General features: G+C 37.0%; 1 protein-coding gene across 1 annotated transcript in view; it reads right to left on the bottom strand.

Moving 5' to 3' along the window:
- Positions 1-26,642, bottom strand: part of adgrv1 (adhesion G protein-coupled receptor V1) — a 105,387-nt gene that overhangs the window by 13,606 nt on the left and 65,139 nt on the right. The window contains exons 81-86 of the mRNA XM_043240614.1: positions 26,327-26,466; positions 24,932-25,092; positions 24,720-24,820; positions 6,704-6,820; positions 3,128-3,306; positions 1,202-1,359 (exon numbers count right to left, since the gene is read on the bottom strand). Coding sequence (XP_043096549.1) covers positions 1,202-1,359; positions 3,128-3,306; positions 6,704-6,820; positions 24,720-24,820; positions 24,932-25,092; positions 26,327-26,466 — 856 coding nt within the window. The remainder of the gene's footprint in view (positions 1-1,201; positions 1,360-3,127; positions 3,307-6,703; positions 6,821-24,719; positions 24,821-24,931; positions 25,093-26,326; positions 26,467-26,642) is intronic.

The raw sequence follows: 26,642 nt of genomic DNA, 5'->3' as shown, positions 1-26,642 counted from the left end.
AGCAAGCGTGGGAGCGCTACAGTGAGGTCATTGTGTTTGTGAGCAAAGGGTGGGCTGACGATGCAGCCCTCTGTAATAAAGTTGAGTGGTTTAGGATTAGCCTGCTGTGCTGCGAACATGCTCGTGCACAAAGAGGAAAGCTAACATTGCACATGGCAACCCATGCTGACCACCCACAAGCAAACTGTACAATACCACCATTTAAAGCTCAGGGCTGCAGTTACGTGTAAACAATGAAACCATCACGGTGGATTAACAAGTGAAAGCGAAAAGTGAAGTAAAAGTGTTTTACATGTTAATTGTCCAAATGTTAGTTAGTTAAAGGGTTAGTCCACCCCATTCTGTGACATTTTGTCATTAATCACCCTCATATCGTTCCAATCCTTCCTTCATGTTTGGAATGTAAATTAAGATATTTTAGATGAAATCAAAGCGCTGTCAGACCCTCCGTAGACTGCGACACAACTAAAACGTTCCCAGATCCATAAACGTAGTAGCCCAAATACATTGGTAAAACAACTCAACTTCAGTTTTGTGACACAAAAGTATTGTATTACCATAGTATCGTAAAATTGAAGTTGAGCCACTGATTGTTTTACTAACGGATCTGGGAACAATTCAGTTGTCTTGCTGTCTATGAAGGGTCTGATTGCTCTCCGATTTAATCAAAAACACCTTGATTTGAGTTCTGAAGATGAACAAAGGTCTTAAGGGTTTGAAACAATGAGGGTGAGTATGAACACTAAAGAGATAATCAGCCAGTTAAGGTTGTAACCAAGTTTCAACACAAGGCTAACAACATGTATTTACTCAGGGACTGAGCAGCGAGTTACAATATAGGTTTAATCCAATCTACACAAAACTGCTGAGGGCGCTTTTAAAGAATGACTAACAAACCAACACAGAACGTAAAACATTTGGAAGGTGTGTAATTGTTCGGGAAGGCTGTGCAATATTCCTGAAAGCAGAGCCCTGAGCAATCTGATGATCATTTAAGATCAAGAGACTTTCCAAGGGAAAGCACCTTCTTGTTTGCTTTCAGTTTCTCCGATATTATCAGCCGTTTTACTTCTAAAGCACAGTTTTCCAGTAACATGTTCATTGCAGTGCCAGATAAATCTCGTACTAAAATGTCAGGATACCTTGAGGCTAATTATTTCCCAACTTGTAAAACTGTGTGTATTACCACGAGCATACACACCTGAGCTGTTTGTTCGTCCTCGGTAGACATCATCATAAGCTTTCCATTGCTGAGTGACTTGATACGCATGGATGAAGATCACCAGCACCCCTACCACACAAATGAGAGGAACCAGGGTGGCCGTGCAAAGTGCAGCATATATGTTGGGAATGAAGCATCTACAAATAAAGACAAAAAAAGAATATTGTCAGTACACAAAGAGGATTGGTACTCAGGTTCATAATTGTGTTTGTGTATTTAGTACTCCATGAAAGAAAGAAAGTGAGTAAAATGGGTTTGAAACAGCATGATGGACATCAGTATGAAGTTTTTTTTTTAATTCTTAATCTTTATTTCACACGAGATTCTCTCTTTTTGCCTTTCTCTGACTCTTCTCCTTTTATCTGAGGAATTTCTTTCCAGTCGGCATTTGTTTTTTGTCCTGTATGCCGTTATGAAGTCTCTGGCTGGGATTCGAAAAGGAAAAGCTTTGGGAAACTCAATCCAGAGTAATCTTGTTATGACGTGATCTGTATCAAAATAAGCAGCAGTTGCATTCTGTTCACAGGCATGGCATCGCTCTGGCCAGACAAACTGAACGGACAAACACAGCCTGTACTCATTTTATAGCGCAGAAATGGCCCAATGTAGCCATAATAGAATTCAAAGCATGTGAAATGAATGTAGGAAAATGAACAGATCATTTTTCACTAGAGTTTACCTGATCATAATTCTTAAACACTGCCTGGTTTAGCATAACGTACTGTATATCTTCACATAAATGTAACATAAAAAAACAATAACAAACAAATCAGCAACTGAGTCTGTAAAATGCACAAATCACTTTTCTAGTTGTAATACTTCAAAGTAACTATAGCTATCAATATGGGGCATCCTCTTCAATTAAACTGCAGTTGTTTGTTAAAGGATTTTCAGGAATTTTATCTAGAGACTTAGAACATGCCATACGATAAATGCTGTGAAAGACTAGGGACACAAACACAAGTCAAACACGTCTATCCAGTGCATATTTACATAGAAAAAACAGTGCACGCAATGCAAAAACATTTTAATGGTGCCTTACAGTCTGGTTACAGCCTTACAGTTTTAATCTCCTTTAATCAATCCAACTATATTAAATAGAAAAATAATAATTCTAAAACCATATAAAAGCATATAAAAATCACTAAAAATAAAACAGAAACAAAAAAAGCCAATTGATCTGTGGAAATAAAAAGATAAAAATAATGTTCTTTTTTATAGAATGTCAAAATATTTTATTTCTATAAAGGAAATAGAAAAGTTGATTCTTTGTGTTAATTCCCTTTTTTTATCGTGTAATGCTAAATTATTTGTGTTCAAATCTGACCTTTAAACTAAAGCGCTTCTATTTCTACAAGCATTTGACTCCTCCCAGGCAGCTGGAGCCTTATTGTACGGGAAAAGGCGAGAACTGTGGTGGCTTGTGAGGTGAGATGACATCATTTGTTTGTTCTTGGAGAGAGAGATGTTTGGCTTTCGTGAGTCAGCTGGGAGTTTACTTGCTAAGAGCTGCTTTGAGACAGGGCGGAGAGGAGTGTCCTTAGTCTTCTGTTATCACTACAGGCTTGGCTGGGGCGAAACCGAACGTATGCACAGTCACAGCTTGTAACCTCATAAACACAGAGGAGCTAAAAATAGCAGCTCTTCCCGAATTACCAATAACAGACCCCGACCACACACAATCAATGTAAACGGGGCAAAGAAGAGAGTGTATATGAAACAGACAATTGCTTATAATACATCAACACAGGAAATGAGTAACTATGAGCCAGAAAAACAGTGCCAAAATGTCAGCATTTACATGTGAACATTTAGTTGTCCATTATGTCCCCATTTGGTTAAGTAAACGTAGTGTGTGTGTGTGTGTGTGCATGTGAGAGACAAAGCACATAATCATAAACTCACAGATCTCCTTGCACCAGGCCATACACACTATGAATGCTCCATCCAAAGCCTCCCAGCAGGACTACAACCAGAATGATGATGACCAGAGCAGGAAGTCCCCAGCTGAGCAGGAAGTAGAGAAGATAGCGTCTCTCTGTGTGCTCATCATTCATCACCAATATCTGCCAGAAGTTTATGGCCTGGGAAAGAAACACAGTAAATGAATGGAAACGTTACCGGTTTATAAACAAATCAGATTCATAAAAAGGATAGCTGAATAATTTTTCTACAAAACTAGGCACCAAGAACCAACTACATGTTGTTGTATATATACACAGCATCGTTCATTTAGAAGAGGTACGTCAAGTAGGAGTTTAATATTAAAATTAAAATCAAGCTGATGTGGCACCTACTTCCATCAGTTTTAGCACCATAAATGGATAGGAACTGCAGCAACTCTATTTTGCTGGGCTGGGATCTTGAATAAGAGATGAAACAAAAAGAGAAGCTGGCAGGATGTAGTATTAGCTTTTAGGTGTTGAACCTCTCTGCAATCCCTCTCCAGCCTCTTTGTAATTACGGAAGAGGTTGGCACTCCGCCATTGAGAGTGCCCTGTCTCACAACTTCCATTGATCTGGTGTTTTAACTGTGCCAGTATAGGGAGTCTCTGGGATTTATCGGATGGCTATTTTAGGACAGACTGAAACATGAGTCCCACTGCATAGGAAAGAACTCTTAGATCAATAGCTTTCATTGATAAATTGTATTTCTTTCAGAACCCTTTTAACGTAGGCGTGGAACATCTGTACTATTTCCATTGAAGGCTAGAATACATTTGCTCGGATTTGCAGTCTGAAGAACTAACAGCAGCTGCAAAATGATGCCTAGCATTTTAAAATCTGTTTGGATAATAAAATATGTGTAATGTATTCCACTCTTGAGCGAACAAAGACATAACGTAAAATTTGCGGTGAACGCAATTTGTACTGTGCAATTCCACATCATGCAGATTGGTTCTGAGTTCTAGATTGTAGAGGATACAGACTATCATCTTCTGACAAACTTGCATTTAGCTTCTAGTTAAAGTGGATTGCGTGTGGTGACTGAATAAGATTCAGCTTTTGTAATAAAATATGTCTCAAAGTAATAAACCAATGTGAAAACTGCCAGTTTAACAATTATGTCACGTTCAATTCACATTCATATCACGCAAAGGTTTATTACAGGCTCATTTGCCAGCTGTTTTCAGACTCTTTTGAAATAAAGACAAGCACATGTTCAAATCATTCTCTGCAGGATGCAAATACTTTCCAGTCTGAATCACGATTTACCTTTTCCACTAAACGCAACTTTTGTGTGATATATTCCATGTGTTTTCATAAACTAGCACCCACTTCTAAACAAATTAACTTACACACTTACATAAACATACTGGCCTTTACACTTTGGTCCTTCCACAACTCATGGCTCCATAATCCTAAAACCTATTTTTGTTATTAGCCAGTTAGTTTATTTCATGTTCTCTTTCATAATCTTTCAACACCAATGTAACGAGTGCCAATAGAGATTACATGGACTATGTAAACAGCTAAATCCCTGGTGTTTTTCAGCATCATTGAGGAAAACAAGATAATCCCACTATGTGAGCAAAATCAACTTTGATGTCAAGAAGTTCCAATTTAGGTGAGAGGTTCCTCTAGGGTCAATGCTCAGCCCTATGTCTTTTCAAACTAAAGGGAGAAATTCAATGCAACATGGACCCAGATGTTTGTGTTCTGGGACTTTGAGGGATTAAAAGCCATGTTCTTTTTTCATTTCATTAAACATGTTAGGGCCAAATCCTGTTTCTGCTTTCGGGGAACAAGACAACCTTCATAGCTTTGAGTGAGTTGACTTCCAGAGACAGGTTTCTGTACTTAGAAGGGATTACCGTACAAAGGAAAGGAGCAGGCGAAAGGGTACAGGTCCGGCAAGATTTATAGGATGGATTTTTAAAAGGGCTCTGAACAGCTATTGTAGGCGTGCTAGCACAACTGCCTCCAAAATTTCCACCAGAAGAATCACATGTAACTGGATCATGTCAAGCAGCACGTAAGGTAAATCATGTGTTTCCTAACGGATTGAACATTGTGTATGAATCATGCCCATTCCTAAGCTGACAATGAAAAGTTATGATGATCAAACATCATGATGAACAAGACTGTATTTAAACAAGAGGAATTTGTTATTTGACACACATATACTTGCATTTGTGATTTATGGGGACTCCTCATAGATTCATTTTTTTATACTTTACAAAATGTTTTTTCTATTGCCCTAATCCTAACCCCTCACAGAAAACTGCTGACAATTTTTTTTTATGTTTTTTAAGCCTTTATTTATGGAGACACAGGAAGTGTCTTCATAAATCATGTTTACCTTGTAGTACCCATGGCATTATATACATTTGTGCCCTCATAAACCATGTGTACCACTACACACATACACACACACGCACACATTTTGATTGTATCAGGAAGATTCTCTATAGACATAATGGTTTGTTTACTGTACAAACTTTATATTCTATCCACTATACTTAACTATACCCCTAAGCTTAACCCTCACACAAACATCATGCAAGTTTGCATAAAAAAAAACATGTCAAATTGTCCAAAACATCAGGTATTACTATCCTTTGATCTCAAGGATTACCTGGACTGCACACACATGTACACTACAAAAAGACACTTGTCTTTATAAGGCAACCCTCTTCCTGTTCATGGCGTGATATTTATGTGCAAACATTCCCTCATCTTCAGCAACAAGTTGAAACCAAGGGCCTATGATATTTGTTGAATTCTCAAAAGCTCTTTTGAGATTATGCACTAATCATACTTACAAATAAACATTAGAGAGAAAAAGTAGAATCAAGAAACTAGGTTTCAGATTAACTTCTGGGTAAAATCTTTTCAGACAGTCTATTTTCTGAAGGTAACATATACCAAACACTATGTACAACTACAACGAAGGTGTGTGATTGATGAGATATTGTGAATTTTTTTTTTTACCTTCTGTGTAAGTAAGCTTATTGTTCAAGTGAAAGTTTATGCGACACCTTCAACTGTCCTGTAGTAAAACTTTTCTTCTGAAAAAGACCATGAGCTCAAATTTTCAAAGGTATAGTTTAAAATAAAATAAAAGTTTTGCCATTATTTACGCACCTTTATGTTGTCCCAACCCTTGCCTTGTTCTGTTGAACATGAAATAAGGTATTTTGAAGAATTTGAATAACCAAACAGTTGCTGATATACATTGACCATAGTATTTTTTCCCCATAGTATAGAGGTCAATGGCTACCAGCAACAGTTTGGAGACCAAAGTTTTTCAAAATACCATCTTTTGTGCTTCAAAGGTATTAAATAGCATTTAAACAGATCTTTCATCCTTGAGTGTACTATGTCTTTAAGAACTGGGGTAATAATCATCAGGTCATCATGAATTATTCATCATGAATAATTTCACCAGTGGGGTGGGATTAAGTATTCAGTTGGTCAGTGGAATAACCTGTTACACTAACTATACAGTACTGTACTGTTGATGAAAAAGTCATTTACCTGTATGAGCATCCAGCTGAACTGGCTGAGGTGAAAGTAATGGAAGAAGAGGCCAAGAGCAGCACAACTGTCCTCTGAGAATATACGTCCACGGAATGCAGACACCAGGAAACAAATCTGAGAAACACAGAGTGAAAGATACATCATCAGAGGCCCTGGAGTCCTCGTACTCAGCAGAAATCACACATTCAGATGACTCTCAGCATTCAGTCATATCACTGAAGAGTCCCTGAAGAGCATCTCAAATGTCTAAGACTGTTCTTAAATAATTTATACTTATAATATTTTTGATAAATATTTGAAAAGCTGACACTGTCAAGTCTTGACCATGTGACTGTTACATCACATTGCAGTATGGACAGAAAAAAGAGTGACAGTTGACGAATTATTGTGCGTGTGAGTGTTTAAGCAGATAGCTTCCTTGTAAATTGTAACATTAATAAAAAAAAATACATTCATATTACATTTTCATTAAATATATTTTTTTCCCAAAACTGTTTTAGAAATGAAGGCATTTGGATATGTGATCAATAGTATATATTATACATGATTATATATTCTAACCTTATAAACTAGTTTCCTATTTACAGTTTGGCTCGACAAAATATCAGTTTTCACTTTTATTTATATAGCCCTTATAAAAATATACATTGTATCAAAGCACTGAACCGTATCAAGTAGGAGAACAAAGTGTATAATGTATAATGACGAGATTAAACGCTTATTTTGTATTAAATGCAGAGACGGTCTCTGTAATCAAATCACTGATAATTGCTAGAAATGAAGTGTCCCCAATAAAAAAAAAGATATAACCCCAGCCCAATGGTCAATGAACAGTTCAGGAGCAGTGCAAAACTTATCCAAAACAAACACAAAAAACTGGGTAGTTTCACCTTGTCTGTGACCTCTCAGAACTGTATTTGAGGACACATAAAAAAAGAAAAAAAAACCAGCAGACAACTCTGTTGAAGGGCACTAGGTAACGGTCCATTCCATGAATACTGTGACCCTTTCAAGACAAACAACACTGTTTTTCACAGTGGTTAGAGTCCCTGTTGGGAAACCCAAATTGAGGGGAAACTGAGCCTATGGAAAACCTATCCTGGCTGCTGAGTGAAGGGAAATATGGAGTCATTAAATGAGGTACTGTTGGGATAAAAGTCAAGAGGACAGTGAGGAGGAGGTGTCGACGCGGGAAGGAAAAGAGGGCAGGGATGTCCGCAATATGCAGTGTCCATCAGGTGCATGCTGGGAAGCGTGACTCTGGCATGGAAATGCGGGAACGCTTCCAAAAAACCAAAAGCTCAGTACTGTATGCGTTGCTTAGCAGGGTCATGAAATAATCTCATGAAAAAACTCATAAAAGACGTGTTCGCTCAAACGTATTCATCAGTTTAGTTTGTGACCTATATTTCACATTTTACAACAATTAAGGGTTAGTAAAATATTTGGGGTTAGCAAGCTTTTCTATATACTTTCATTCCGGAAAAAAAATTAAATTGATCGAAAGTGATCAAAATGTTTAAAAGATTTTTATTTCAAACTAATTCTGTTTATTGAGAACCAAATCAATATACTAGAATGATTTATGAAGAATAAACAAAGCAAATAAAGACTGTAGCAGTGGCTGCTGAAAATTCTGCTTTGCCAGAACTAACCATTTATTTGCAATAAACTAAAATTTTAAATAAAATAAAAAAGCTATTTTAATGAAAAAAAAAAATATGTCTCATATGTGCTGTTGTATATGCATAGTCTATTGAACTTAACCTTTCTGCTATAAAAGCTCTTTTGAATGCTATTACTGAAGTGACCCAGCAATGACATTTTTAACTAATTCAACTAATTAAACTAATTATCTGTTTAGACACACATATCCCTCATAGCCTAATGTTAACAAAATACTGCTAGAAAATAGTTAGAAAAAAAGAAAGTAAGGAAACAGATGTCTGTGTCACAGTAAAAATATTAAATCACATTCAAACTAGAAAGTCATTACAGGATCTACAGTGATACCTTCATTAATGCACACCAATGATTTTTGTTTCTGTAGTCTTCCCTGGGGCATACACTCGTGTGAGTAAACAGGGAGGAGATGCGATCGGGTTCCCATTCAATACGACTTGCTCACACGCACACACTCACACACAGACGATCACATCAGTAACACTAGCTGCTGATAGCAGCGGCACCATCCTCCTCCTTTAATAACCTTTCTGCGTGATTCTCTGCTCCACAATTTATCCCACTGGCTTATGTAACAAAAGAGACATCCAGAAAGACTTCTGAAGCTAAAAGTAGCAGCTAACTCAGTTCATCACGAATGACCCGTTCAGTTCATACATCAATCCACAACAGGCTTATCACCGGCCCTAGTCGACCATTTATCCTGCTGTATAAATACAGGCAACATGGCTCCGGCTTAACAGTTCCTGATTAATAAGACATCAGCACCCCTGTCATGTGAAACGCGTGGCCTCCGATGACATAACCAGAGCTGATTGGGGGACAACGGTTCATTCAGGGACTTGAGATTGAAGACGGATGATAGAGAGCCACAGTGGAGATCAGAGGACCCTCTGTCTGGGACCTGTCTGGCCTGGAGACAGCCCTCAAGACCAGATGCACTTGATAATGTGGATCTGCTTATCCTTTCAGAGCAATCATTCAAACCCATAACAGGGAGTGGCAGAAAATAGACCATACAATCTGATACGCCTTGTGTTTATAGGACGGATGTACTGCTCTGTGCTGTACCATAAACAATACGGGTGTAAACAGTACATGTGTGCACGACAGCTCATGAGCTTATATCGTGAGTTCAAAATAAAACCCACACCTGTACCTTTGCAATCTATTTAATTCACACATTGACTTATTAGTACGTTTATTATAAAGAAGCTGTAAAAAATAGATGTCAGAAAGTGAGAAGCAAAATAAATTTGGTGAGGTTTATGGGAAAGTGTGACATCTGTCAATGTCTATTAGAAATAAATAAATACAGCCAAATAATAATAATAAAAATAGAGAATTGTTATTTTAATTATTAAATATAGAGACAAATAGAGAGAAAAAAAAAAAAAATATATATATATATATATATATATATATATATATATATATATATATATATATATATATATATATATATATATATATATATATATACACACATATAATAATTTAATATAGGCTGAAGTAAAATGTTGAATTTCAAGTGAATCTTAAATGCTTTAGAAACACGTTTTATGACAAAGAAAGCAGATTATATTATTCAGTAGGAGGCCTGAATGGCAACATTTTTTCTCTAAGGTCAGTTGGTTCCTGACAAAGAAACAGAGCTGTGTCAGGGCTGTCATTATGGAGACTGAGAGATGAGTCACTGACAGCATTATCAGCTTTTTAATGACAATGCTGGATTAGTGCCAAACAGTCCTGTCTTGTCTGAATTAATGCCCAAGAAGACAGACATTCACTATTGTGGTTTGTTTGGTTTGGTTCCCTGTCTGGTTGTATGATGGATATAAAATATGTGTTAATGCACAATCGATCTACCAACACCTAAGGAACAATAAAAACACATCTATATATTTAAATGCCAATTTGGAAAACAAAAATCTTAATAAGTAGATTTACAGTTAAGTCAGATAAATGTATAATGCTTTAAAGTGTTTATATATTTTTGCCAAAAAAAAAAAAAAAAAAAAAAAATATATATATATATATATATATATATATATATATATATATATATATATATATATATATATATATATATATATATATATATATATATATATATATATATATATATATATATATATATATATATATATATTTTTTTTTTTTTTTTTTTTTTTTGCCCACATTAAAACATTAAACAATGAAGTTGCTATGGTAGGAAATCAGCTGGGAATGTAAAGATAAACAATATTTTTGCAGCTAATTCACAGCTGACTTGGAGTCTCCACAGATACCTTCTATACCCAGAGGAAGACACCGAGCTTAAAATAGCCTTACACCATGCATTAAAAACATTATGTCTTGACTGACAGGCTGACTGGGGAAGCATGCATGCTGAAGTAAGAATGACAGCCAGCCAGGAGCAACACAGCAAAAGCTACTTCAACATGTGCACTAAACTGCTTTATTGAAGGACAAATCAGTATAAAACAACACCAATGGCTCTGTGATCGATGTATCTGCTTTACGTATATATAACTGGCCTTGAGACATAATTCCAAACTATTTAGATATGTTTTTTTCACGATCACAACTGCATTTTCTTTTGGTCTCAATGCAACAAAAGCGGTTTTATTTCATCTGACAAGAAAAAAAAGTAGGGTGCATCACTTATAATTTCTCTGGGCAGCCACAAAGCATTAAACCGGCTTCAGTCAAACATCGCTCTCTAACCATGCAGACGTCCCGTCACACAAGTCGGCGGGGAACGGAACTGACCACATGTCAGTACAGTGTGAATGATGATAAACTTGTTGCCTCCTTCTCAAGTGTCGAAACGCTGATTTGTAAGACATGATATCTGGAGCGAGTCTAAATAAAAACGAATTCAATCTTGCAGCAGTACATACTGAGCTTAGAAATGTTACATTTTGCTTCGACGAGTAATACTGGATGTGCTTCGGTGATCATTAAAAAATCAATAAATTAAAATCCTTTCCTAAAAATACACAATATGTGAACGTGGATTGTTAACTCTCTATATCCAGTGAGCTCAAACGTCTTTCTTTTTTTTTAATTGAATTATTTTACAGGCATACCTGAGAAGCAGGTGAACGCATTAATCTCTGCAGTGTTTTTTTGCAGTTAGCTGCACTCAGAGCCACTCCAGTCCTGTACTCCATCGGTGTGCCTTTGAGTGTTACTATATATAGATACTGTGTTAGTCACCGATGCACCTCCCCCCCTTTACCAGAGCCGACTATAAAGGAGTCAAGCAGTCTGTGGCCTCGAGCTGATTTCCACACACATCAGTCAGACAGGTAAAGCTCAGCACCAGCCCAGTGGGCATATGTACTATGTAAAACAAACACGTGTGAAAATAATGCAGAGCAGTCTAATGATATACATTATGCGTGGACAAAACACTCAGCTCATCTCCAGCTGATGGAAATTTGTAAATGCAGGGTGATGTGAAGGGAAAAATCGCAGGGTAATAATATAGCAAAGATCCGTCTGCCTTCCTCCTCAGGAGAGAGAGAGCCGGCTGGACTGCTTCCTGTCTGGAGGATGCATATGTATTAGTCATCAAGCAACAAGCAAGATATATATTCGGCTCAAGGTGTGGTATTAGTTGCTGTTTTGAAGAATAAATCAACCTTCGCTCCGCTGCATGATAGATGGTGTTTTGACATCTTCTCTGAGGACTATGTTTCCATGTATTATATGAGTGTGAGTTAAATTGTTATGACTGCGCTAACAAAAAAGTAACATGTTCTTACTTTGTTTTTTTTTGTTTTTTTTACCAAGCATGGTAATGCAGTTTACATGATTCAATTCTCTTTTTTTTTCAACAAATAGAAAAATAAAAAGTTGTATCACTATCTTAAGCTTAATCTGAATTGCACTGCTTTGCCCCAGAGCAACATTACCAGAATAAAACTTTTTTTTTTTTTCCTAAAATGTCCTGTGTATTTAAACAAACAAACACCGTCAAAAAACAAAACATTAATACATTTTTTAAAATGTTTAAATTCTTATTGATTTATTTTCATTCCAGAATTATTCCAAAAACATTACATCAAAGGGCAGTTAAAAAAATAAATAATTGGCTTTCAAATAGTTTCAATGTACGTAGGTTCTTTCGTTTGTCTCTGTAAACCACACTATCACAGGTTTTTTTATATATAATAAAATGTTACACACGCACTTTTTTAACATGTTTCTATTTACTTAATCTGGATTTTCAGAAAAAAAGAGAACATCTCAGAGGGTTAATATGCTCCTTTCAGAGATCTGCTGCTGATGTTGATTTGGCACAGGTTGCTAATAATAGCCCTGGCCAAAAAGATTACATCACCAGCAGAGCGTGAGAGATGAGTCACGTCAACCAGACACTTAGAATTTTCAATGTGTCATTCATAACACCATCCTGGTTCTGAATTGCCCTTTTTCTTTCATTTTCTCCCCCCACTTCCTATCCCACCCCCTCCTCTAACAGCTACCGGTCTGAACTAGCTGGTTCCAGACTCGGCAGCATCGTGGGTGTTTCCTCGGCTACTTTTGTTCAGTGGGAGCCAAAGGCACAAATTTCTCACATGCACATTCATCTCTGCTATAATTTCTTCTTTCTCCCTTCCTTCTCATCTGCCAAGATCCACCGTTGCTCACGACAGGGCTTTCCCCAAACCATCAAGTCTAACTGGATTTTTTAATTTTTTTGCACAGACTTTCATCAGCCAAAGTGGTTGCGGATGAGCGCCTCAGGCGCGCATTGTGAATATCTACGGCATCATGGTGGGAGTCTTGTGAAATAGCTGTGGGACGTGATTAGCGGGTCATTGTGGGAAGGCTGCACCTGATGTGTGACACACACGCATGTGTGCTAAGTCATGAAAAAATACGGAGAATGTTAGATGTGCAGGCGGCTGTTCATAAGAAAGTCTTTATCTTCCACAAACCCTTTAAATTCATTTTCGCAATCTGGTTTCAGTAAAGAAACAAGACCTTGAAAAAGAAAAAGTTGTTTATGTGAGATGATGAAAAATCCTTTTAAATGTTGAACTATTTCAGCACTTTTAAATCTAAGATCCTCGCTGAACATAAAGAAAGAGCTGTGTCTGATAAAACAGTGTAGTTCTAATATTCTAATTAGAAAAGTTGAGATAATTAAACATTTGATTTGACCGTTAGTTGTCTAATGTTTATGCAATATTATTTTGTTACAAAACACATAACTCCCACTAGATGTTTGACTGACAAATACACACTGACCATTGAAGTTCAGTGGGACATTATTGCACCCTTGGCACTGGTACGGATGACCTGCCCCTTTTTTCTTTTGTTCGTTGTTACATTTTATCCCCTTATGCAAGCTTTCTTTCAGCAGGGACTGGGAAATCTATTGTTTTTTGATGACATATGCAGTCGTTTTTTTTTTTTTAATGGAAGAATGCCATAAAACAAATCTGAATTTGCACTGCACTGATACTATGACAAACAGCAGATACTCTAGGAGACACATTCATACAGCCTGACAGTGTTGATACCTCACTACACATGCATATGAATAAAGCAACTGAGAACATGGTTATAGCGCTGTTGAAGAGTTTGGGGTTTTTTGCCATTTAGCAAAGCCTTCACTGCTGGTCTAAACATTCTAACAATCCCTGACTTAGTTTTACTTTATTTTTCCATAAATGTGTACTAAATGATCTCCAATAATATATTCTCCTTGTTTCATAGATTTTCTTTTGGTTGCGCTGCTTCCAGTCTCCAATCAAATTTCAGCAATCGTGTTGCCAGGGTCAGAGAAATCTGCCCAAGGTTTTCAGAATCAGCAGCACAGGCTTCTGTACCTTAAAATCAATGGCATTTAAAATGTTGGATTAACCAATCAGACTTCGGGTTGACAGCCCCAGCGTCATCTCGCAGCCTTGCGATAACGTCAGCATTTTCTCGTTCTTTGATTGGATGATCAGAGAGCGTACTATTCAAAGCTAGCAAACTGTCACAGTAAATCATATTTGGTTTTGCAGCTTTATTATTGTTTCCTAGGTTGCGTACAGTATATGTTGTGTACAGCGTGTTATTGTGAATTTTGAATTTAATTTTGAATAATATTCTGATGTTATTTGCAAGATATAAAGCCACGTTTACGTTTCTGTAAGAATATCTTAGTCTCTGAGTCGAGCTGCAGTATTAAAGTGACTCTTCCTCCGGCTGCAGCGCGTGAGGATAAGAGTCATAGTGGTACGATAAACCACGCTTTTCTTCACCGCCTTGTTTGATTTATTTTAATGGTACTTGCTTGTTTGCTGGTAAAGCTGCTCTAACTAGTATTTTCCTCCTGCAGCTCGCTGGCAGAGCAGCGGGGAGACTCGTGAAGAAGGAAAGCAGTAAGAGTTCGTTAAAGTGTTAGGTCAAGTTTAAAACACATGCTATCACCAAGTTGAGCTGATTTTAAACACAGCACAAGCACACTTTTTGTGCTTTTTTGGGGTCTTTTTTAATGGTCTGAAAGAAATTTGTACTGACTGATCTTTTGTTTTCCTTCTACAAAAAAAGTTGAGCCACTGATATCACATGGACCATTTTACCGATGTATTTACTAATGTTATGTTTCTAGACCTGGAAACATTTCAGTTGTGTTGCTGTCTATGGAGGATCAGATATCTTAATTTTGATGTTCCAAAGATGAAGGAAGGTCTTATGGGTTTGGAAAGACATGGGGGATGAGTAATTATGGACAGAATTTTCATTTTGGGCTGAACTAACCTTTTAAAATATATCAGTTTCATTGTTGTTGCACACCAGTAGTGTTTTTTTTATCTAAGGTATGTTTATAAAAGCTACTTAAATAAATACTAATCGAACCATGGCCTAATCCTGGTTTAACCTAAGCAATGTCTATGAACCCAGGCAAGACAAAAACTGTAATGGCATATTATACAATTAATCTGATAAACTATACCTGTGGTATCTCTGCTAGGATGCTGGTGTAAACTTCAACACTTAAATTGACCTTTGTACCAGGTGGTTAAAAGTCACAGAAAAGCTCTAATAATTTACATGGTTTACAGATGCTATTTGGTTTGATATTTTGTACTTAATTTGATAAATTTAAGATGTTTTTTAAAGGTGCCTTCATAGTCTTAAAGTCTTTTGGCTCCACTGTATATTTAATAAAGATGCTACAAAGTAATAACAACAATTAAAGGTTACTAAAGACCTACGTTTAAATGACTTTGAAGAGTGATGGCAGGAACTTCAATCATCCTCTTCAAGCCAACTTTGGCTAAATAGCGAAGCACCAGTGACTTCAAAGCCTACTTTATCATCCTTAGTAAAACCTCCTTGAAGTGTCTGAGCGTGATAAAACCAAACAAGCTTTAGTCCCTCACTTCTAAACTCATAGACACTGTGTTGCTGTTGTCACAAATCTCCTAGCTACCTGATACTGCTGCCGCTCTCCTCCTCAAAACAACACATGCTGTCGTTCGTCTCATGCCAGACTGCAGCAAACAGAAGAGCTGGCCTCAGTGTTGGCTGTCCCGCTGACACGTTTCGGGTCAAAGCGGACACACCATCCAGCCAAAATAAAAGTGACCATGGGAACACAGACTTTCAAAGCAACAATAATGGTAAAAAAAGAAACAAAAAAAGTCATTCAGTGCTGCGTATATGGGACTCAGTCCTCTAAAAGAACTTCACATCAAATATTGATTGAAAGTAAAAGTTAGGATAGTAATGATTTCTCAGTGATAATAATGTCAGACTAGGAGATTCATTGAGACGTGCTTAATTTTTAAAGGTTTCATATCTTACCTTGAGACAAACAGTGACTTAACAAGCATTGGAACACACACACACACACACACACACACACACACACACACAGAACAGTACTGCCTGGATTTGCAGCTCTGATCCGTCACAATATCATCTGTTGCTCAACAACAGAAGGCCCTTCATCATATCTAAACCATTTTACAGTGTGATTTGTGTCTCTTTTTCTCAGAGGTTGTTTTTTCCAGCTTTTGCTTGAACATATCCGAATTAATTTATATTTATGGGAAAAGGGGAGCTCTTTATACATATTTACATGCATCTATATTAGATTATACATATGATACATGACCACAGGGTTAAGTAAGAAGAAATTATTACCATATTTTCTTTTACCATACTGTAAATCACTTTGGCTTATGAATGGAGCTACAGTGACCCCTACAGCCGCAATGCAACAACACAGCTTCTAGGAAGACCAGTGGTTTACAGTTCCTGCATTGATAACTCAGAGTAAACATTCATATTTAGACAGTTTATCATAAGGATAAAGAGTGTTGACAGTTTGTTTTGGCCACATCACCATGCAATGCTGCGCACAGTCACGCAGTCAAAGAGCACTAACAAAAGATCCTAAAATAAGCCTGAAGTTTAATGAAATGGCTGTTGATGGTTTCCTTCCTTGCTTATCTGACGGCACATCCTGAAGCTTCTTGGAAATCTGACAGATGCCTGGTCCCTCTATCTATTCTGGAACATGCACAATGGCCTTTGGCTGCTTCTTTCAGTGCTCTGGGCTCTGTCCTTGTATTGTGTACACACACTTTACTGTGTGGAAATGCTAAACTAGAAAAGTCAACTTCCAGTTTGGATGTAGCACGCCATACGTGTTGATCCCGTCGAGGTTGAACGAGTCATTCTCAAACGGAGCTTCTAAATGAATACCTAAAAATCAATACAATGCATTTTCACACGAGTGACAAGATGTACCAGCTCTCGCCAATCAACAAGCAAAAAGGCAGCTCGTCAGGTGAAGAGTTGCCCTGTCTCACACTCCAAAGTTCAGGCCAAATGAATTATGTGCTTCCCAGATATCCAAAAATAGAGCAAGCAGGCTCCCAGAGTCCAGAGGTTATTCAGGAACCGTGCTGACAGACCTACGCTGATAGGACTGTCCTGGTCAGCCGCCAAATCTGAACCGCATTAAGAGCTAGTTTGACGGGCAAGATCTGAACACTAACGAAGAATTATGGACAATTAATAAAGCTGGTAGGAGAGAAATGCAAATAAGCCACAGTAAGTACAAAACTGGCGGTTTTTGCATAGCTTACTACATTTAATGCGTCTCTCAGAGCAAGCACACAACATTACGGTCAAATGTAGTTCAATTTAAACATGTAAACATGGACAAAGCTGAGCTACAGACTCATTATGGTCTGATAATGACTGGTATAATTCTAGACAGACAACAGCATTTGCATGCCATTTTTAAAATAACAGAAGTATTGCTTTTGTCTAATTGGAATCAAAATTTGAAAGTCTTTTTTAACAAATATAATGTTATTTGCGAAATGCAGTCACAATGAAAAAAATAAACAGTAATAATTTATTGTGCTCATCCATGAATGTGATACTTTTAAGCTCCTGCAATAATACAGATTTATGTAAGAGTTTCTTAAACGTAAGGCGTACATTAATAATATCAGATTATTACATGCAATAACATAGCTCTTCGATATAACATGGTAATGCACGCCTGCTTTGTACCTTTATTTTATTTACAACAATTTAGGCCAAAAAGGCTACATTAGTGTGTTGTCTATATGAATGCTGTTAAGAACTGTGCTAAAGGTCAGGCCAACTCTCTATTTACAGTGCTTTTTTTGGTACGAAATAAGCGTTCAAGGCCTGCTGTGGGTCATTTGGAGTTATCACTGGGTAGCTAAACCCAGTGCTAGGAAAAAGAAAAGAGCCTTTGGCCGAAGTTTCTAGGAGAACATAGTCTAAGCACACACACTAATCAAACTACACATCAGATGATGACATCTCAAAACATGCAGTATTTGCTCTCAAACAAATGCTCTAAAGAAAAACAATATGAAAAGCAGACCGGAGCACACACTGTGAGTGTGAAACCGTATTCGTGTTAGGATCGCCACTAAAACCAAATTACAGCTCACATAGGAACAATCAATAGTTGGAAATGACTAGGTTTGCAGATCCTGAAGGAAACGGCAGTGCTGGCAAAGCAGCAAAACAATGGTGTTAAAGTGTTAGGTAAAATATGTTTTTTGGCTTTGGTTCGGCATTAATACAATACCAATGAAATTAAATTATTAACAGAGTCTACAGAGCGGAGGTCTGCATTGAATTAACTGTAAAGGTCTGTGGAGAAGAGGGTGATACAGCTACTCAAAGCATGAATAAATCGTGTTTTTTTGTTCAAAGTGCTGTATAGTAACAGTTTCAGTGTAGTTAAACGTGTATTAAAAAAAATAAACACTACACCAGTTAATGGGGTCGTGCTGTGAAGTTTTATGTACCAGCTCCTTTTATGCACTCTACTGTTCAAATGTTTAGAATTTGTAATGTGTGTGTGTGTGTGTGTGTGTGTGTGTGTGTGTGTTTTTTTCTAGGAATTAATTTGTTTAATTAAAACACGCAATACTGTAATTCTGCAAAACTTAAAATAAATATTTTCTATTTTAAGATCATTTAAAATGGCATGTATTCTTGTGATCGTAAAGCTGAATTTACATTCAGCTGAAATGTAAACTTTTTAAATAAACTTTTGAACAACAGAGTAGCTTATTTTTACTACTTTAAGTCTAGATCAGTATTATTGAAAATGTGATGATGATTTTATAAAACAGACGTTACTATTTTATTTAGTATCATAAGTTGCACTTTTTGCTTTTTTTCATCAAGAGAAATTTAGATGTGGAGTGTAGAAGCTGAACAGTAGGAGGCTCACTGTATAAGAGTTGGTGCATTTAACCTAAAATGCAATTTTTTTGTCAAACAGATAAGAGTAATACATCTTTTAATTTTTTTAAATCACTACTTTCCTTTGCACTCAAATTACAACAATCTTGTCAAGTTTATCAATTAAGTATTATAATGTTAAAGTCCATGTGAATTTTAATGCAAATATACATATATATATATTTATTTATTTTTATTTATTTATTTATTTATTTATTTTACAAAACATAAAATGTTTTCAAATTTTCAAAATATTTATATAGGGCAAACACGGTTTTTAAAATCTTAAAGAAATTAATACAAATTTTAAAAATATATACAATTATTTAATTCAATAAGTATTCATATCTGAAACTTAAAATTTAGCTCAAGAGCACTCATATTGCTTGTAGACGTTACTACATTTCAGGTTAAGTGAACCTGTGGCAAATTCAACTGAGGGTATGATTTGGGAAAAGTCACATAGGTCTTAATAAAAGGTCTAAAAGCTGATAATGCACATCAGATCAAAAACCATGCATTGAGGTCAAAAGGAACTGCCTGAAGAGCTCAGAAATAGGTTTGAGCCAAGCCACATTTCTGAAGAAGAGTTTAAGAAAAAAATTCTGCTTTACTAAAGGGTCTCAGAAGCATGTAGTTTTTGTTAACCTTAAAGGAAGACGTTTGAAACAACCAGGACTCTTCCTAGATCTCACATCTGATGGAGAAGGGCCTGATGGTCACTCAAGTTGAGTGAGCCGACAGCCATGTCACCTAGCAGACCAAGATTGGTTTACTGAAGCTGAAGCTAAGCAGGGTTGAGACTGGTCAAGACCTGGATGGGAAACCTCATGGAAAAAATAGGTTGCTGCTGGAAGAGGTGTTAGAGAAGCCATCAAGGGGTGCTCACCCTTTGGTCTGTGTGAGTCCAAACACCCCAGTATAGGGATGAGGATACTACACTGTAAAAAGCACCATCCTCCAGACTAAAGAACCGAGGACCTGACTCTCTGTGGTCATTAAAAATCCCAGGATGTCTTTCGAAAAAGAGCACCTTCAGACTCTGAGAAACAAGATTCTAAGCATCATGTTTGAAGGAAACCAGCAGAGCACCATCTCAAAAGTAAAGTGTGCTGATAGCAGACTCATCACAGTAGAAGGAAAGTGAAGAAACATATAGAGATATCCTTTAAGGAAACCCAGTAAACTCAGACTGGGCAAAAGGTTCAGCTCCCAACTGGAAAATGACCCTAATCACACAGAAAGATTGGTTTATAGAAAACTCTGTGAATGTCCTTGAGTGCCTCAGCCACAGCCTGGGATAAAACCCAATCAAATAGAAACCTGAACATTTGCCACCATCCAACCTGACAGTGCCTGGCAGATAATTGCCAAATTGCTGATGAGCAAAGCTTGTCAAATGAAACAAAAAAGACTTGAGACTGTGAAGTGTATTAATACTTATGCAATGTACTAATTTCAGTTTTTTATTTTTAATTTACAACATTGAGACGATTATGTTTTTGCTTTGTTAAAATGGTGTATGGTTGTAAGTGTAAATTGATGTGGGGGGAAAAAATATTTTACAGCAACTTAACATAAGGCAGCAACATGAGAATATTTGAAAATAGGGGTGTGAATACTTTAACACAACACTGCCTAAATACCAATACAACAATACACCAAATATACAAAATATTGTCTAATTACCATTATTAAAATTCCAGAAAATACTGACATATAATATTTTGTCATACACCCCTATTTTTCAGTTTTAAGCATGTTTCTCTGCAAGGTTGGCAGGGTGTTCTTGTTTTCCCCAAGTCTCTGTGATATTGGGATTTTTCACCTGTTGTTTCACAGAGGTAGATATTTGAAGCATCATTCATATCCATAACACAAATGGCATAGGATGTGATAATATGCTACTACTAAAGTTTAGTAGTTATTACCCAGCAGTCATGCGTCTCTACAGAAAAGAGGCCTCGACCCTTAGTAAATGAAATGCTGTGCTGCACGCATCCAATTTGCCGTCCTCTCCTTAAATCAGAGTATAGATCTCAACCAGTTTGAGGCAGACTTTATGAAAGGAGCGCTGTTGGTCTGAACAAGCATGTCCTGTCATTCGAATAGACACAATTTAATTCAAGGAAGAGAACTCTAGCCTCTTGAACACCTCCTTTTGCTTTTTTTGTTGTAATCTGTTTGCACCGTGGGAGCATCAAACTGTTTAGATTCACTAAGCAGTGCAAGTATGTAAGTGTGTATTTAAAATTCCATGTGTGTTTGTAAGAAGCACCAAACACACACACACCTAAAGCACTACAGGAAGAGGGCAGAGGGGAGTTTGGAGAGGTTCAGAAATTTGCTTCCTTTAGCTCGACTTTCTCACAGGCATTGTTGTGCTCTCCCAGACTTTTTGACGTCAGTCAGACCATGAGCGTCACTTTCCCACTTATTGATTTACGCTGAATGGACATTCCCTGTCTCAAATGCTGCTCCCACGACCAGCTGAAAGTAAACTCAGACTTAAAAAGTACCAAAAGACTTAAAACAGTACCAAAACTTGCTGTATTCATTAAGAAGTCTCCATTCTCTGCCCCATGATGATTATAAACAACAGATACAGTTTAACACAGATGGAACTGACAATCAAAGTCTTCAACTTTTTGAATGGTACTGTAAATAAGACATGCATTTGAACATTTCCTGAAACTCCATGTTGATCTTAAAAGAAATATTTAAAAAGTACAGCAAATATAACATATCAAAGCAAAAAAATATTTTCCCCACTTTTAAATCTTCAGTCGATAAGGTGGATGCTGTGGATTAAACTATACGTCAGCCAATAAATCAATAAAATCATGGTCATCATAGTCAATGAAATAGTACTACTCAAGAACAAAATGTCATGAGTCATGGATCATTTTGTCCACAAACCAAATTGCTCTGAAAAGACTTCCCAGGAATTTGAGGCTGCTATCATGCAGACATTAATGCATCTCCAACAATTATCTCTAGTGCAGTCTCATAACACACGCAACTCATGACACACTCAACATTTTCCATCTCTATCTCCACACAAATGTGATCACAACAAATGTCAAAATAAAAAATGTGTGCTCCTTTAATGGAAATAAACTTCCAAAACATCACAGCAACAATTTATTTTAAGCTATGATGCATCGTTAAGTGCGTACAACCAGAAAATTGTTTTATTGTACTAGCAAAGAAGGACTCTACGTGAAAGTAAAATTTAGACTGATTATATATTTGAGACTCAGCACTTAAAAAAACTAACCTTCAGATGAATAAGATACTGGTGGGTCGCCAGTCTCAGAACTGAGCTGAGATAAGCGCAGCTGATTTTGGAATTTCCTGCCCTCCATCAACTCATTCTGTGATATTCAGTTCAGCACAGAATTAAGGGGTAATTAATTTTACATAGAAAACTACACTGATTATATCTTCTATGTTGCATTTATTTAACAGTACATCCACTCTGTGTGAGCATCTCCATATGTGTTTGTGTACATCTCACACGTGAGCTGCATGCATATGAATCTAAAGGCCACCTCCTGAAAAGCCTTTTATTGCTACGGCTCGTTATCTGATTACCCTCGCTAAATGTGTGTTACTGCTGCTCATAAGTACAGCCCTATCTGCACTTACATTTTGGGCCAGGTGAGCTAGTCTGGGTAAATTTCCACTAACTACAGTCTTGAGTTGTCGACCTGTTTCACCTACATGCTGTCCAGCCTACTGAAGAAAAATACTATATGTCTGTCTGCATTAAATGATTTAAGATAGGATAAAAACACATTTTCTTCTAATCAAATGTCAATGGGTGGTTATAAAATGTATAGAGAGAAAGTAGAGTGAAATGAAACAATAAAGAAATATTACATTTGGTAATTGTTATCGTCTTAATCAAAACGGAAGCATTTTTACTAGTGCATTCATACATTTGTTCTAAAATTGTAATAAACCTTTGAAGAATGGAACGTTGAAACCAAACAACAGTGGAGCCACAGATTTCCACTATAATGGAGAACAGAACAGAACAGAATAGAATAGAATAGAATAGAATAGAAATATCCTGTTATGTTCCAAAGTTTGGATAAGAAGTATGTGAGAGACTTTTAATTTTTGTGTGAGGTACAGTTGTCATCTGGAACATGTCATTTTCGTTTAAAGTATTTCAAACATGCTACAAAAACCTGTCAGATGTTAGACTGGAATATAGAAGATGTTTTTGTTGCATTTCTAATTCAGAATGTGTGCAAATACTTTTATCAGTATCTTGTTCATCAGGTGTTCGTATATAAATAATGCTTTAAAGAGCGCACTTTCACAGACATCTTAGTGACGCTCAAGTGCTTACTGGAAAGTCTGGAATCAAAATCATTTTCCAAGTCTAGAGGATATTTATTTTATAACTATTCAACATCCTTTGACAAAACATGAGTCCAGCTGTTGTCGGTACCGAACCTGCATGACGCATAACTTCTTGGGATGGCCAGACTGGAATTTTCCATTCAACACCATCGAGGTAAAGAAAAGAGAAACAATTAACTGAGCCCTGTTAAATAGAGCCATGTTTGTTTTCTTCTTTTTCTATAAGTGAGCAGGATCAGTGGAAAATTCCCACTCCGGTCCACAGGTATCAGACCACTGACTAAATGACCCCCCTCTTCTTTGTAGAGGGATGGGTGCACAGGGATAGTTCGGTTGTCAGGGTTTAACACACTAGCCCATTTGGATGTGTTCGCCCAAGCTGCAATGACACATTTCTTAGAAAATGTTATCCGTCCCCCCTCAATGAATCTGAACAGGTACAACCATGTGCATTAGAATCTAAAGGCTTGCTAAAGTTCTTGGGTTTCCCGATATGCTTGGTCTGAAAGAGATACGTGCAAAAAGACACCTTCGACACCTGTCCATTCACGCAAAACTAACCCGAACCTGAGTTATCTACTTTAAATCACTGTTTTTAACAGATGTGAGTCTTGCAGGAGTTTCTGATACAATCTTTGTGTATTCAGGTTACAGTACAATGTCACCGATACATAGGCAGAAGAAAGCATTGTAATGAGTCATATATTTCACGACCGCCTCGATGTGTCATTCAAAGTACGCAAAAAAATTTTTTTTTCCAGCTTTTACTAAATTTAGCACAACCCCTGAGACTCTGCAACATCACACTGTACCTTTACTATGCTCACGGCAAGCCAAACATCCTCCCGGGTAAACTAGGCCACATTACGAAGCAAAAAGCGTCATGTTGACGTCACAGCTGTATCACGTTTCTTTGGAGCACCGTCCTAGATCCTGATACTGACTCCCAAGCACAGATTATAAGTGGATTTCAGCATTACTTTCACATTATCAGTTTCTGTTCGAGACTGTTAACACACACTGGAAAGGTTTGTGGGAGTTGTGGTGAAAATATTTACACCATCTTAAACCAGCATGAATTTACATGCAGGTTTAGTGTCTGTGTAGCTGATTAATTAGAATAGGCAGGCTGTTTGTTTTCGAAATGTAACTGGCTGACCACATTACTGGTTAAGTTAGGTCTTACCTGAGTCCCTAAGCAGGCCACCATCATGTGTGTGAGGAGTTTGGCAGCGAACATGAGGAATCTAGAGCACAGCACATGAGTCACAACGGCCAAGGCAAACCCTGCGGGATGAAAGACAGATATACATTTTACATAATTGTAACGACGCAAGAAATGCATGAGTTCTTGGTGGGATTTGTACCCTCACAATTATGTAGACTGTAATGAGTTACCTGAGATACAAATGAAGCCGGCAGCATAGAAGGCCTCATTGAATGAAACCAAACCTGTGGTCTCTGCATATGCTGTGTAGACGGACAGATGCGTACAGGCGCACTCAACAAAATTCTGGCTGTCGTCCACCACGCGACAGAACTGACCATCGGATAGCCAGCTGGACAGGAGAAATCATATCAAAATGACCATGGCGTGTCATGTATAATGTAAAATTAAAAAAAGTGTCACTGGAGAACAGTAAGTCATAAGTAGCACAAGTATATTTGCAGCAATAGCCAAACATTGTTTGATTAGAAAGGCAAATTTTCAAATAGCCAAATACTGTCCTATCTTAACAAACCGTACACCAATGCAAAGCTTTGATTTACTTAGCTTTCAAGAGATGAAAAATTGAACAAAATTTATTGTTACAACTGGTATGTAAAACAAAAAAAAAGTTTAAAAGTCAAACTAAAACAAAACAAAAGGTCTTTGATGTAAGTATGTGATTTCATACTTCTAGTCCAAACAAATTTGAAATAAAATATTATAAATTAAAAGCATTGTGTGCCATTATTGAACAGACATATTGTGCATCTCTAATTCATTATTCCTAGTTACTGAATATGAAGTTTCAGTGTGCTGTTAGTTCAGGTTGTAACATGAGAACTTGGTTTGTGGAGTTCAACAATCTTTAAGGACATTTTAAGGTTAAGTTCAGTGCAACAAAAATGTCACCCAATGGAGAAACACAGAAAGCTGTTAAATTGGACTGTTCATCTAAATTACACTTATGCAACACACCAATTTATCATTCCAAATGATCTCTCATCAATCTGAAATCCAGCTATTAAGATGTCACAGAGATTAGTTTGCTGTAGAAATCATTTAATCACTCTAGGGTGTTATTTACATTACAAGAAAGCACAATTGCATAATAAATGGTCATGAAGTTGAGAAAAAAGGTCCAAAAGTTAAGAGAGAAAAAATATATTATATATCTGTTATATAAAGCATAAATCTAAGAGGAATCTGTTTTACATCAACCCAAACTTAGAAAGAATCAGGGGACAAGCTGTACAGCTAATATTCTAGGCTAAAGGCAGTGAAGAATGTTAGACAGTCCTTAAATAACTTTGTCATGTCAGGTCACAAGCCCTGACACTTAAACTCCAATGTACACACTGTCTCAGCAAAGAGTGTGAAATACACGGACAGGGACAGGGTTGACCACCAGACTGTCTGTCAAGTTCATTTAGATGAGTGTTTTTGTTTTTGTAAATAGGCAAGTAAACACAAATGTGTTTTCAAGTATGAATGGAGAGTATTAGAATGTAATGCATAGTAAGTTTGTCAATCTTAAAGGCGCTCCTATCTAAAATGCCATGCGTGCGTGTGTGTTTTGTAATTACCTCTCAGCAGCCTGATTCCACAGGAGGCACAGAGACTGGAGAGGTTTTCCACGTCGGTCAGGAGTGTGTATTCGGTAAACAACCTCCTGACCCTCAGAGAGAGGCTTAGAGCCTCTGCCATGAAGACTGACTGAGAAAACCTGCACAAACACAAACAGATTATTCAGAATGGATTCTACTATTTAAAAAAAATATATTGTCAGTTTCTCAATTTCAAATACAAATAAAATGTGTTATAATCACTAAAAAGCACTATTTATAGAAAGCTACATACATGGTTTGTGAAACTACAAGAGAGACAACTTAAAATTTCCAA

This window comes from Puntigrus tetrazona, chromosome 5 (assembly GCF_018831695.1).
Source record: "Puntigrus tetrazona isolate hp1 chromosome 5, ASM1883169v1, whole genome shotgun sequence".
NCBI lineage: Eukaryota > Metazoa > Chordata > Actinopteri > Cypriniformes > Cyprinidae > Puntigrus > Puntigrus tetrazona.
The sequence above is the reverse complement of the archived record's forward strand: the minus strand, read 5'-3'. Positions and strand labels throughout refer to the sequence as shown.